Raw genomic sequence first — 14,243 nt, 5'->3', positions numbered from 1 at the left:
AAACTAAACTTTTTCCATTGGGCCTGGCTTTAAAACAATTTTTTGAGCTTGTTATTTTGAAATAATTATAGATTTATAGGAAGTGGCAAAACAATATGCACGGAGGTCCCATGTGCCCTTCATCTAGTTTTACTCAATGGTGCTGTCATCGTATCAGGAAATTGCCACTGGTGCAGTCCACACGGCTTGCTCTGACTTCACTTGCTTTCCATACACTCCTGTGTGTATGTGTGTTTGTGTGTGTATGTTTGTGTGTGTTTGTGTGTGTGTGTGTGTGTGTGTAACTCTACGAAACCTTATCACCCATGAAGATTCTTGAGACCACCACAGTCAAGACCCAGGATGATCCCAACACTACAAGGCTCTGTGGTGCCCCCCACAGCCACCCCCTCCTGCCTTCCCGGCTCACATGTTTTACAAGGTACAGTTTGGTCCTGGACCCCAGGGAGGTGGGTGAGACAGCGTTTTCTCTGCAGGGATGAGACTGGAGCACTGGGAGATCCAGCGACGGACCCAAAGCCCCGCAGCTGCAGGACAGGGAACCAGAGCCTGGTTCTCCCATCTTCCAGCACCGCAGCATCTGGCCTTGAGAAGAGGCTGACTCTAAGCTCCAGATCTTGCCGGCAAAACCCCATCTGGCTGCTCTGCTTCTCAGGGCTGTAAGCAAACACCAAGCCACCAAGCCCCCCGACACAAGACTCTTGGGCAAAGGCCCCTGCTGGTGAGCACAGTGCACACGCACCATTCACGCTGTATCTCATCACTGTCGTGAGCTGCTTCTTGGTCCTGCCGTCGGCCCCCAGCTGAAGCATCCCCAGGACCGATGCGATCCCATGCGGGGAGACGACGATGTTGTCATAAGGCCTTGACTTGACAATCTGATTGAAAACCTGGATTCCAGTGTCGGAGCCTAGTTCCTCGAGAGACAGAGGGTTGAACTGGGAGCAGATGGAAGGCAAAGTCACGGTGGCCAAGAGGAAGAAGGAGAGATGCCAGTTCATGGTTCCTTCTAGCAAAGATGACCTAAAATTAGATTAAAAAATTTAAATTATACTTAAAACGAAGACTTCTGGGAGCGCTACTTTGTACTCAACTAGGTATGACTTACTGTGTTTGGCATAATTGAACACCCTGTGACTACATTTAAGATAGAGTGCACATTAAATCAGTCTTCAGCACACACCTTAGGGAGGTGGGGAGGGAGAGGACGCAAACTTCCACTTGTTGAATACTTCCCATGCACCAGAACCTATACTAATCATTTTCTAACTCTCATAACCACCCTGCATTCAATGAGGGCTCCTTGTGTGCCAGGCCCTTTGCTAAGTGCCGGGCATGTGATGTAGACGCGATGGACAAGACCCTTGCCCTTGTGGAGCTCACAGTCTAGAGGGAAAACAGAAAATAATCCAGCAAGCAATCAAGTAATTTCAGAGACGAATAAAAGCCATGAACAAATAGAATAGAACAGCATAGAACAAAGGAATGTGAGTGAACTGGGGACTAGGGCTGGGGGCCGCCTCTGCAGTGGGAACATGGGTGACGGGAGGTCAAAGGCGAGAAAAAGCCAGTGGGGGAAGCACGTGCTGGGCAGGGGGACAGCGGGGCGAGGACCGAGGGGGGAATAAGCTTGGTGTGTTAGAGGCCAGCGTGGAGCGAAGTCAAGGACATGGAGGAGAGAGGTGGAACGGGAGGGTGAAACGGAAGGAGAGACAGATCCGGAAGGGCCTGTAGAGCCTGGTGAGGCACTTGGATTTCATTCTAAGGTCACAAGAAATCACTGGAGGGTTTTAAACAAGGGACTGACTCCCTCAGGTTGCTATGACTATCTTGTAACCACATGCACCTGACTCTTACCAGAAGCCTACTACTTTTTAAATTAAATAATTATCAATTAAAATAAACGTAAGTGACAGCTTTAAAGGGACAACAGGGCAGAACAATTGGTAAATTAATAAACTGTGAGGATGGGGCATTGCCTACTCCGATAAGCTCAATCACTGTGATATGTTTTAAATGAGCGTCTTTCCTTGATTACCACCTGCAGGGCTTTCTTTGGCTATGACAAGAGGTAGGAAATTTACATGTATTTATGAAAAAGCAAATACTTTCATGAAATAAGAACTTAACAGTGGCAGCTGGTAAAACAAAAGCAGAATTCGTGAAGTTGCTAATTTGGTTCTTCCCTTATAGGCCCGAGCTCCCGCTAAGCACAAGTCCCCATGGAGCCAATTTGTCCCCCTTTGTCACGTGCATTTATGTGTGGGAGGTTAGGAGTGTTTGCAGAGAATAAAAGAGAGGGAGGCTTTTAAGAGACAGGTGACCTGGAGGGAGGGGAAGCAGTGTCTGTAGGTGCTTAGGGAAGGAACGGGCATGAGGCCGGTATTGACTTCCTTCCTATACACCTTTTGTGCTTCCCACCCTTAGGCACAGTAGATGTTCACTAAAGACTGTGAGATTAAATCTGATGGGTTGTGAGTACTTTCTACCTTTACTAATTATTTTTCCTTGCATCAGAATAGCATTTATTGAGTGTGCCTAAGGAAATGCTTGTGTTTAATCTCGATCCTCAGTGTCAGCTGCAAACGCTCTCCAAGGAAAGAAGGAAAGAGCTGGCCCTGGGTTGGGCAAGGACTGTCGGCATAAACAGAATTCCCCACCGGCTTCCCAACACACAGAGAGCCCCAAGGTGAACCACTGAGGCCGTCCTTCAAGTTGATGTTGCAATTTTCTCATATATTGTGAAACAAGTACCTCTTAAAAAAAAAAATTTAGAACACTCAGTGTTTCTCCAGAGCTTAATTGTAAAACAATTGTGTAAACTTAGGCTGTCTAAATTCAAAACATGTAAGTGACCTACATACACTCCTACTTGGGGCTTGACGATGGCCAGCATGGCCTATTTTGACTTTGGCACCTCGGACTGGCTCCGATACCATGACAATCCCCTGAGTTTCCTGGAGCCCGCCGGACACTGGAGAGCTTCCAAATCCTGACTAGGGAAGCTTTACTTGTTTCATCTAAAAATTAGGAATGGTGTTCTCCCTTCCTCCCTCTTGCTCTTTCTTTCTTTTAGGCAATAACATTTCCTCTTTAAAATTTAATACATCACAAAGTCATCATAAGTATAAAACAACACGTACAATCTTTGTTCCAAACGGTCAAATCCTGTGACTGGTGCCAACTTCGTCCATCTCAAGGGTTGACTCCTGCACCGTAGCCTGTTCTGGCATCGACATTCAACATGCTACAAGCTACTCTCCCCAGTCCTCCTCAAAGAAATCCTTTTGGATTAGTGAATATTTGAATAAATATTTGAATTTGCATTCACGAGGCATAAAAGACACCCAACTGGTTTTGCCTCTGGTAGTCTGAAGTCGACTGACTCAATTACTAGTGATATATATAACACGCTGTAAGACAGGGCGAAAGGATCAGTGACAGCGAGAAACCCAACGGCTCCAATGTCTTGGAGTCAGCAAGGATAGTCTTCCAAATAAATCGCCATCTTCTTTAACAGAATTTGGCCTGCTTATGAATTTCTGCTAAAAGAACAGTTTCATTATGACATGGAGGAAAACTGTCATGGGTGTTTTTCTTGGTTTCTTGGACTTGGGAAGTTTTTGAGAGCTGTCTACGTACAGTTTCATAACAGCGCTTTGGGACAGTGTGAGGGCTGTGCAGAACTTGGAATCAGAGCTCCGTTTGATTGATGTTCTGGGCACAATTTCTTCTTGGCCTCGGTTTCCCAGGCCAAGTGCTCAGTCATCTAAACTCACCTGGTTTATATATATGTCTAAGAATAAGCTTTCACTTCTCTCCAAAGTTCAGTAGCCAACAAAGTGGGTGTTGATCCATAAATTACTTTAGGCTTGTATAATTCCTAAATACAAATGTCCAAATATACAGTCTCTTACATGAAATAACTTGGAGTTCTCAGGCTTTCAAATGCTAATCTCTAGAACAAGCAGATCCCATAATGGGAAGAACAGAGACCACCCGTTTATTTTCGTTTTTAAGAGAAACTACACTTTAGATTTTCAAATCAGAGAGAAAGAATAAAAGTATTGCTCGAATGTGTTGCATAGCATCAAAATAGAAGATCATAAATCTGTTTAAGTATTTCCATTCTTGAATAATGTTTTCACAACAGTAGAAAATAAGTTTCTAGTTTAGGCCATCCTTGGGAGATCATAAACCCATCAAAAAGGCATATCCTGAGAAATGTCGGGTTTCTCTTTCCCCACATTCTTCTAGTTTCTCTTACTCCAAACCTTTCCACTTCCCAATGGGGAGAAGGTTTCTGAATTGGGTTCTGCTCTGAGCCTTAACCATGATTTAGTGTAGTAAATAATGGCTGGTAGTTTTGCAAATTCCAGACTCAAAATACATCTCCATGTTCACCAATGAGCCCCTTGCCGATGGCAGACGTTAGAGGAACACACTCTCTACAGACCCAGTGACTTCAACCGTCACTTCAGCACGGCCAATGCTCAAATCTGCAGCTCTAATCCTCATATTGTGCAAAATGTGACACTGAAATTCAGCAGAGGACTGAATCTGTGCAATCCTGATTGTTCAGGAAAATCTTCCACTGGTGGGCTAGGGAGGGCCGCTCGTCTCCAACATCTACCAACTCTCTTCTTAAAGGCTCATATTTTCTGTGCACAGGCCTTGACCTTCCTGAGCCTGGGCCTTTGCTGTTCTCCCTTCCTTGCCTGCCACCTAGCGACACCCAGACGTCCCCCCAGCTCCCTCCATGGCCATCGGAAGCTTTTCCTGATTGGCCCAGATGGGGTTATTTATCCTCTTCTTTGAATTCCTACAGCATTTCCAATTTGCTCCTCTGTTTTCCACCTACGATCTCTCTCCTCATGGCTAGATTGGAAGCTCACAGAAAGCAGGGGCTTTAGATTCCTGGTGCCCACAGGGTCTAAGTTAGGGCCGTGTGGCCGGCAGACACTCAATCAGAGGTTGACCCACGGGACTAACCCAGCAAGTGAGTGGTTTGGAATACAGAGTGTTCTCAAAGTATGTTAAGCAACTAAAAGTCAAAAGAAATGTCACATACAAGCCTAAACTTAGAGTTATTGTCAGGAAAAATAAAAAAGAATGGAAGTTCTGGTCTCACTGGGCCCCACAGCAAACATTCTGCACGGCCGCTGCCCTGAGAGGCTGGGACGTGCTTTCCTGGTGCCTCATGCCCGGCCAGCGGCTGCCATTCCCGTCACCATCCCCAGGCTGCACAGCACTTGTGACCAGACCCCAGCCCCGGCCAGTGCTGACCACTGAACAAGGGAGACCAGTAAAGCCTGTCATGAAAGATTCAGCTCCAGCCCATTTTCTACCTAATAAATTCTGTTTACAAATAAAATATGGTTTACACGTAACATGTGAGCAAATGATAAATAATATGATATCTGTCTGTTCTATTTAGCCTAACAACTAAGTTGCAGGTAAACAGTTTGGCAGGGGAAAAACACTGGAAAGACTCTTCTGGTTCCATCTCTGAGCCAGATAATTCATGCCTGTTTTGGGAGGACCCGGAGTATTTAATGAAGGAAAAGTATTCCATTCCCTCTCATTCTCTAAAATATTTTAAAGCGATATATTTTATAAAATGTGTGCGTGTGTGTGTGTGTGTGTGTGTGTGTATATATAATTTTTTTTAAGAGACAGGGTCTCTGTCACCCAGGCTAGAGTGCAGTGCCCTGATCATAGGTCATGGTAACCTCACAACGATCCTCCTGCCTCAGCCTCCCGAGTAGCTAGGCCTATAGGCATGGGCCACTGTATCTGGCTAATTTAACTTTTTGTAGAGATGGGGTCTTGCTATGTTGCCTAGGCTGGTCTTGAACTCCTGGCCTCAAGCCATCCTCTTACCTCAGCCTCCCAAAATGCTAGGATTACAGGCATGAGCCACCACCCCTGGCCTAAAATGTTTATACTTTTAAAAACTTTATATCCTAGAAGATTTGGAATATATGCAAAAATATAATAAACCCCCCAGTATATAACATCCAGATAAAACAGTTATCAACTCATGGCTTAGTTTGTTTCATCTCAAATCAAAGATGATTTTTGAAGCAAATTGTAGACATCATTATCATTCAAAATATTTCAACATACATTCTAAACCTAAGGATTTAAAATATATATCCATAATATCATCATCCCAGTACAAAATTAATAACTCCTGAACATGCTAAATATTTAGTCCATGCTGAAATTTTTCTGATTGTGTTCTAATTTTTTATAGTTTATTTGAATTAGGATTTAAATAAGCTCCACACATCGCAACTGGTTATTTCTCTTCTGTGTGTTTTTTTTTTAATCTTCTTTAACTTGTTCCTGGGAACTTTTTTGTTGAAGTAACCAGGTTATTTGTCCTGTGGTTTCCCCAGGCTGGATTTTGCTAACTTATTCATGCAATGCTGTTAACAAGTTCCTCTGTCTTCTGTATTTCCTGTAAACTGGTAAATCTGCAGCAGGGTCTGCAAGCTACCTACTGCCCAGGGGCCAGATCTGGCCACACTTTTGTTCTGCCTATGGCTGTATTTGTGCCACTATAGTGAGCTGAGCAGACAGAATTGCTTAGTTGCAACGGAGACCGTCTGGCCACCAAAGCCAAAACATTTACTCTCTGGCCCTTTACAGAAAAAGTTTGCTGACCGACCCCAGGTCTAGAGACTGCTCAGATTCAAGTAAATTTTCTCTTTTTGCAAGAATATTTTGTAGAGGTGTTGTAGAAGGTGTTGGAATCAGGAGAGAGGGGCTGACTGTCTCTTTTTGTGGTGTTAGCATCTACTCAGGATTATTCCCTGAGTGTGTTTTTTTTTTTTTAAGTTAGGAGTTGTCAAATGGTGGGTGCTATTATAATTCTAACTTTTCACCTTCATTTCTTGGTTGGAATATTTCTATAAAAGGAAATTTTCGATAACCAACTATTTGTTTACCCCACGGTTCAGTTCGTGTAGCAAAGCCAGGATAAATGCTTGATCCATTTCCTACGTCTAACAGTTTTCAAAATAATTCATAATAAGTTGGTTGAACAGAGGATTTTTGTTTTGTTTTTGTATCATTGTGAACTCGTGGTTTTCAACATATTTTAAGGGTCTTGAGGAACGATAAATATTATTTTTATTGATGCTCAAAACGGAGTCTCTTCAGGTTGGTTCTTAAACCTTTGATATGACCCTATAGTCTTGTCAGCTTCCTTGTTTTCTAGTTTGACAAGATGTTTTGGGCTCATTTTGTATATTTTCTGTCCCGGGTGGAATCAGTCACTTCTCTAGGGAGCTCTGGTTCCTTTCAGTGAGAAACAGTATTTAGAGACCCCAGTCTGAGCACCCTCATCAAATGTACTCTAAATCAACTGTGGGAATACTGGGCATCAGTGATAAGGAAAATCCGAAATCCATTTACACCACTCTCTGGACTATATCCAAATATTGAAATTCAAATTATGAAAGACAAACTGCTTACACAGTTTTACTCAGACTGCTTACGCCTAACTTGAAAATCAAATTACAAAGGGCAGACTGCTTATATGTGAATTGGGTTCCCTCCCATGGCCACAGAGACCAGGAGAGACCCACTGGATGATGAGAAGGTGGAGGAGACAGCTGAATGGAGGCTGGGCTGGGATAATCAAAATAGATTGCCCTCATGTGAGTCTCCGGAATCAAGCCCCTCCTAAAAGTGGGATCCTAACAGGAAGGTGAATGGAATGAACAACTGACACACAGCATGACAAGGAGAGTCCCCAATTTATCTCAGCCCCTGCCCCCATCCCCTCAATGAAAGCTGACATTCTCTCGGGCACTGGAAAACACTGGGTTTCTGTGTTTCCAGGATCCTAGTTCTTGGAACCTAAGGGGCCTTATTAATCTGCCTCCCGACCAACCATTTCTTCTAGAGGGGCTTCTGTAGGGAGAGAAAAACTGCCTATCAGATTGCATCAGAATCATGACATCTCAACAGCTCCTCTTGCCAGGGCTTCCCAAAGAAATAAATGTATAGGAAAGGTTTTGGGCTGCCAGTCTGAGACTCCTAAGTGGCTTTAGTAGGATTGTGCTGTCCAGAAGTCAGGCCAAATGTTTCTCATCAATACTTTGCCAACAGGCAAAGGTCTAACTCCTCAGGGTATTTGGCAAAAGGCACTCTACAGACCCTTCAAGAGATGACCCATGGAGATTAAAGCTGTATCTGCAAAGCGATAGTAATTGTTAATGCAGAGGTAATTGGGGTAAAGCTTCAAATATGGTCTTATGATGGCAAGAGGGTGAATCTGTTCTCCCAAATCTGTATAAACATTACTGAAATGTACCCACCAAGACCTGTCTTCATTTTCCAAATATCTACCATGTTTACTTAAGATACCAAATCAGGTGAACAAGCAAACTAAAGTGCATCTTGATAATCCTTGGGAAGCGTACTGTTACCAAAATGACTCAGCATCTTTAAAACTTAGAGAAAGAACAGGAATGCCAATGTCCTGTTTGTTCTTCCCTGCTTGTCCTTGATCAAAGGGACAGTAGCTTGGGGGTTTTAAAATGTGCTCTTTCACGTTACTGGAGAAAGACTTAGAGTCCTCTGAATCTTTTCTTAATTTTTTAATCTGACTTCAAAGCGTAGGTCCATTCTATGACTCTAATTGGCCAAAAAGGAACCTAAAAATGTTTAGGAAAGAACTTTTCAGCCACTGAAAAGTATGGCAACAATGTCTAAAAGGTTCCTTCAATGAGAAGACACATCTTTTATTATTAAATACACTCTCACTGATATCCAAGTGCCTTTTGTACATATACTTGTTTATTCTGATGTCTCTTTGGGGGTGAAGGGAGAAGGATAAAAGGAAGAAGGGGACTGGGGCTTTGTTAGTTGTCTACCTTTTAAAAATCAAGCTTACTGGACATTTACTCTATTTTCCTGTAGGTTTCAGGGAAAATTCATCTAAGGTTCAAAGCCCAGTTCTGCCATCGATTAACCAGGAAGGGTAAGGCAAGTCACAATCTTCATCAACCTCAGCTTTCTCCTCTATCATGTTATTATAGAAACCATATCTCAAGGGTGGTCACAGGAATTCAGCAAGTGCAAAGAGAAAGACAGACAGTAACTAGTACAGTGCCTGGCTCAGAGCAGGTGCTCAATAAACGCTGGCTCCCTTCCCCTTATCTTTGTCAATGCTCAAGACCTGAAATAGTCTCTGATTTTTATTTCAACAGTTATTTAGAAAGTCTCAAGGATCAAACTGAGAAAACAGTCAAACATTTCTACCTTGATAAAGCCCTGTATCTTTATAGCTTCCTTAGACTATTTAAGACACAGAAATAGATTGAGAAAATGCTGGTGTGTTTCAAAGTCTCTATAAGAGGATGGAAGGGTCGGTTATGATGGGAGTGGAGGTGGGTGAGCATGTTCCAAAAAACTTTTAATGATTCTGAGATATGTTTTCCAGTCTGCTGACTTAGGTCATTCAATCCATTTTACTCATGGTATCAAGTCCATACACTTTTCTTTTTGACAAATCTTCAAGACGTAATGGTTCAAATGGGTGATTTCCTCATCCAACAGCCAAGAGATGAGCCAAGGCATTATAGTGATATTCATCAATGGTTCTCAGTCTTTAAAAACAAGGATGTACCTTTTTTAGACATAAAAAGGTATTACAGATATTTCATGACTAATTATATTTCTAGTACTTGTGAAAGTACATGATAAAAAATAGCCATGAATTCCTGGACACTTTAATAGAATGCAAGTTCTTTTTATTAGAATCTAGATCCACTTAAAAAATCATACTTTGAGATATTATTTATTCAATCTACACTCAGAGCTGGACCATGAACATGACTTCTCTGATCCCTTGCAATAATTCTGATGTGCACTAATAAATGGGTATTAAACAATGGGTATACCTGGTCATATAGTGGTGTAAAGGACATTGGAAACTAATGGGGGGAGGTCAGAAGAGAGGTAAGGAATAAAAACATAACTTCAGGAATAGTGTACACTACTGTGGTGATGGGCACACTAAAAGCCCCTGACTTCAGCATTACTCAATTCAACCACTCAACAAAAACACTTGTACCCTCTTAATATTTTGAAATTAAAAAAAATTCTGATGCGCCTATGGGTCCCCAATTCATAGATGACATACTAATACTCTTTAGATTGTTGTCAATAAAAAACAAGTAGCGAGTGTTGGAAGTATAAACTGATTTAAAAAAATCTTTCTGAAAGGCAATCTCTGGTATGCATAATCTTAAAAATGTATATACCTATTAGAGTAGTAATGCCCTTTCTACCAATCAACCCCAATGTAATAATAAAAAAGATTTGAGTCCAAAAATGTTCACTGTTGTTTCCAGTAGCAAAAGCATTGCAATATTCTTTCCAATAAATAATTGCAATAGCAATTATAATTGCAACCTAAATCTCCAATGGAGGGGACGCTGTGGGTGACCTTTTAGCAGCTTTGTGCACTTATCCTCTAGATTCTGTGTGCTTTGTTGCTGATGGTTTGCATCTGTTACTTTGGACCACTACTAGAGGAAGGTGACACTCACTTTATTAGTGAGCCTTCAATGGCTGAGAATTCACATACACCATCCCCACCCCACAGGCCAACAGCCATTGACCATCAGTCTGAATGTAAATGACTCTCTAGAGCTTCTGATAAGCTCTGAGTGTAGGACTTCACTGGGTATTATCTCTTGCTTGGCTTCTTCCCTAATTCCCACTTTTCCCATTCCCTTACTGTTCCTCCTGGGGGCACTTCCTTAATGAATCACTTGAACTTTATCCTTGGCTCAGGGATTGCTTCTGGGAGAACATGACCTACAACATCCAACAATAAGGAACAGTTAATGACATCCATCCAACACAATATCATTCAGCTGTTAAGAATCTATCTTTGAAGAAAACTTAAAGACATGGTAATATATTTGAGATATATCTTAACTGAAAAAAGCTGGGCACAGTGGCACATGCCTGTAATCCCTGTTACTCCAGAGGCTGAGGTGGGAGGATTGCTTGAGCCCAGGAGTTCAAGACAAGCCTGGGCAACATAGCAAGACCCCCATCCCAAAAATAAAAACAAAAAATAAGTAAATAAGAAAACTACTGATGGTATAACTATGTAAAAATCATACATAGGCACAGAAAAAAGACTACAAAGACATTAAAATATCTACATAGTTATGTTTGATGGTGGGGATATAAATATAGTTTATTATACTGTATACTGTTCTACATTTTTTCAAAATTTCTGTAATGAACACATCACTTAAAACAAGCATTCCTATTCTGTTTATAAAAACATGAGCAGCAGGAACTTAGACTCTGGATCAGCTGAAACTTGCACTAAAGTGGAGCAGAGAATGCTATAGAGATACATCAGAGGATCATAAAGTTTTAACAAAAAGTGGTATTTATTGGAAAAGGAGAGCACTGAGAAATAATAGAGTGGGATCCCCTTATGTACACTAAGATGAATGTTACACCCCACTACAACTCATATCATTTCATGTTGAGTTTTTTTCTATAAATGGTGCCTCTATTTTGATGAACGTGATTTGGCCTATTTATGTGACTAAATCAACAGATTAGATACTTAATGGCAGGGATTACAGTTTTACTCCTTATGTTTAGCATAATACCTAGTACAGAGTATAACTCAATATATGTTTATGAAATAAATTGTAATTCAATGGAAATTAACTGTCCCATTACTATTTTAGTAGCAGCAGCAACTGTTATTGCTAACTTTAAAAAAAAATTCCAATTTGTTTAAAATTTGTGTAATACATTCTTAAGTACTCAAGAGTAGTAGCCATCATTTATTGAATGCCTACTGCCATGGTCGGAATATCTGTGTCCTTCCAAAATTCGTATGTTGAAATCCCAACCCCCAGGGTAACAGCATTAGAAGTTGAGCCTTTGGGAGGTGATTAGATCATGGATGGGATTAGTGCCCTTATAAAATAGACTCCAGAAAGCTGGCTAATCCCTTCTGCTACGTGAGGACACAGCTAGAAGGTGCCACCAGAAAGTGGGCCCTCACCAAACACAGAGCCTACTGATGTCTTGATCTTGGACTTCCCAGCCTCCAGGGAAATAAATTTGATTTTTTAATAAACTACTTAAGGCATTTTGTTACAGCAGCCTGAACAAACTAAGACCTCCACTATATGCCAGACACTGTACTTAGAGCTTTATTTTCAACATCTAGTTTAGTCCTCAGCTTAAGAAGTAGGCATTAGTATTTATATTTTACAGATATGAAAACTGAGGCCTGGGAAAATTAAATAATCTGCCCAGACTGTATAAACTGAACATGGTGAAGGATCTGATGCCTGAAAGCCGATGCTCTTGGCCACTATGCCATGCTGCGTCTTGTGATGGGGTTTAAGGAATCAACCAAGGAAAAGGTGAAGAAACTGCCTCTCTGTCCTTTTCCTTAAATCATCAAGAACTCGGAGTAAACAAGTGATCACAACTTTACAAGGTAATAGGATTGAACATAATGTCTGTTACTTTAGTGCAGTGCCAACTAGAGGTGGCAGGTGACATCGCCCCCCAGGGGACATTTGTTGGCAATGGGTGGAGACATTTTTGGTTGCTAGGTCTGGAACAAAGGTGCTACAGGCATCTAGTGGGTGGAAGCCAGGGAGGCTACTAAACATTCTACCCACCAGAGAGTTATTCGGCCCAAAATGCCAGTTGTGCCGAGGACAAGAGAGCCTGCTCTGGAGCACAACGGAGCACACATGCCCACCCTATACCGTTTCTCATCAAAGCAACGACTGCACTGACACCAATTTACGTACTAGTTCTCCCTAGCATTTTCCATCCAAGGCTTCTCCATGTGGGAGAGGAAGGGATCCAACCAATTACTTTTGTGAGTCCTAGAAGGGAAGGTTTGTGGTACCAGTCATTGAAGCTGTGCCTGCCAGCCCACCTGATCCAACTTACCAGCCCAAGGTCACCTACAGCCTGTTGAGAAGTTCTGCTGCTAGTGGTGGGGAAGCCCACGTTACTCTGAGCTTCCTGCAAGAAGCATGGTGGAAGGCGTTAACCCCGGGCCGAGTCGCTGGGCAGTTGTTCCTCTGCAGGAGGATACGAGCCTCCCAGCGCGGGGCACTTCCTGAAATCCTTCCCATGAAGCAGCATCAGGGAGGCAGGGTCACACCATCAGTCACTGCCCTCTGTTGGCCTGTCCTCCCTGCTGATCACCCTGGCGGCCTTTTTCTTGCTAAACCACAGCCAGCTCTATCATACAGGTTCAGGAAACAGAACTGCCAGGTACCTAAAATGTTCACACATACCCCCAATTATTCTTACAACCACTGTACTCACTCCCTGGGAACTTCCTGAACCAATGACATCCAGTTACCTGCTTAGCTAAGCAAAGCTGACCTCAGACCCCTAGTTCCCTCCTTCCCCTCATGGAAAGGGAGGAGCCCAGCTAGAGAGGAGAGGCATCTCCGCAGAGAGCGCTGCATTAGGTCTCCACGCAGCCCCGTGCCAAATCACCTCGAAAGGCCACCCGAAGGAGGTCCCGCTCTGTGGGCTGGGATGCCCTTTTTCTCGGAAGAGTTCTGAGTCCATAGGAGACTCCGAGCTCTGCAAGTAACAGAGATGCTTTTTGTTAACGGTCAGGGCCCAGCTTTGGCAGCCTTAACAGAGGATGTGGGCTTTAATCAGGCAGGAACTGCTGGCTCCCGCTCCTATTTCAGTCGGTGGGCAGAGGGGCAGGGAACCACATACACAGCGGTGTAGAGAGGGACTTTAGATTCCTAGGGCTCAAATTCTCAGTGAAACCCTCTTCGTTCCTTTGACATCAGGGTGGCCTTTCCAAGGTTGCTGCATACAGAACCTTGTGTTGGATATTAAGTATGGTTCGTCCATTCATTTATTCCACAAATACTAATGGAGCATCAGTGTGCCAGGCACAGTGCTGGGCTGCTAGGGAGAGGAGAGGGACAAAAAGGGACTCGGGACCCACTCTCTCAGCTCCCATAGTCTAGAGCTGTGGTCCTCAACTGGGTGATTTTGTCCTTCAGGGAACATGTGGCAATGTCTGAAGACATTTTTGATTTTCACAACTGGGTGGGGCTAGGGAGGGTGTCCTGTGGCATCCAGCGGGTAGAGGCCAGGGATGCTGCTAAACATCCTACGACACACAGGACAGCTGCTTACAACAAAGAATTGTCTGGCCCCAAATGCCAGTATGTGCT

The 14,243-nt window shown here is 42.9% G+C and overlaps 1 protein-coding gene across 3 annotated transcripts in view; it reads right to left on the bottom strand.

Moving 5' to 3' along the window:
- SERPINE2 (serpin family E member 2) overlaps positions 1-14,243 on the bottom strand; it is a 61,175-nt gene that overhangs the window by 24,069 nt on the left and 22,863 nt on the right. For 2 of the 3 annotated variants that reach the window (XM_069466827.1, XM_069466838.1), the window contains exon 2: positions 743-1,023. In XM_069466827.1, coding sequence (XP_069322928.1) covers positions 743-1,023 — 281 coding nt within the window. Of the gene's footprint in view, positions 1-742; positions 1,024-14,243 lie in introns of those variants that run through there. The other variant, XM_069466849.1, reaches the window with a different exon arrangement.

The sequence above is a fragment of the Eulemur rufifrons genome, chromosome 1 (genome assembly GCF_041146395.1).
Source record: "Eulemur rufifrons isolate Redbay chromosome 1, OSU_ERuf_1, whole genome shotgun sequence".
In the NCBI taxonomy this organism is placed as follows: domain Eukaryota; kingdom Metazoa; phylum Chordata; class Mammalia; order Primates; family Lemuridae; genus Eulemur; species Eulemur rufifrons.
This window is presented reverse-complemented; position numbering and strand designations above follow the sequence as displayed.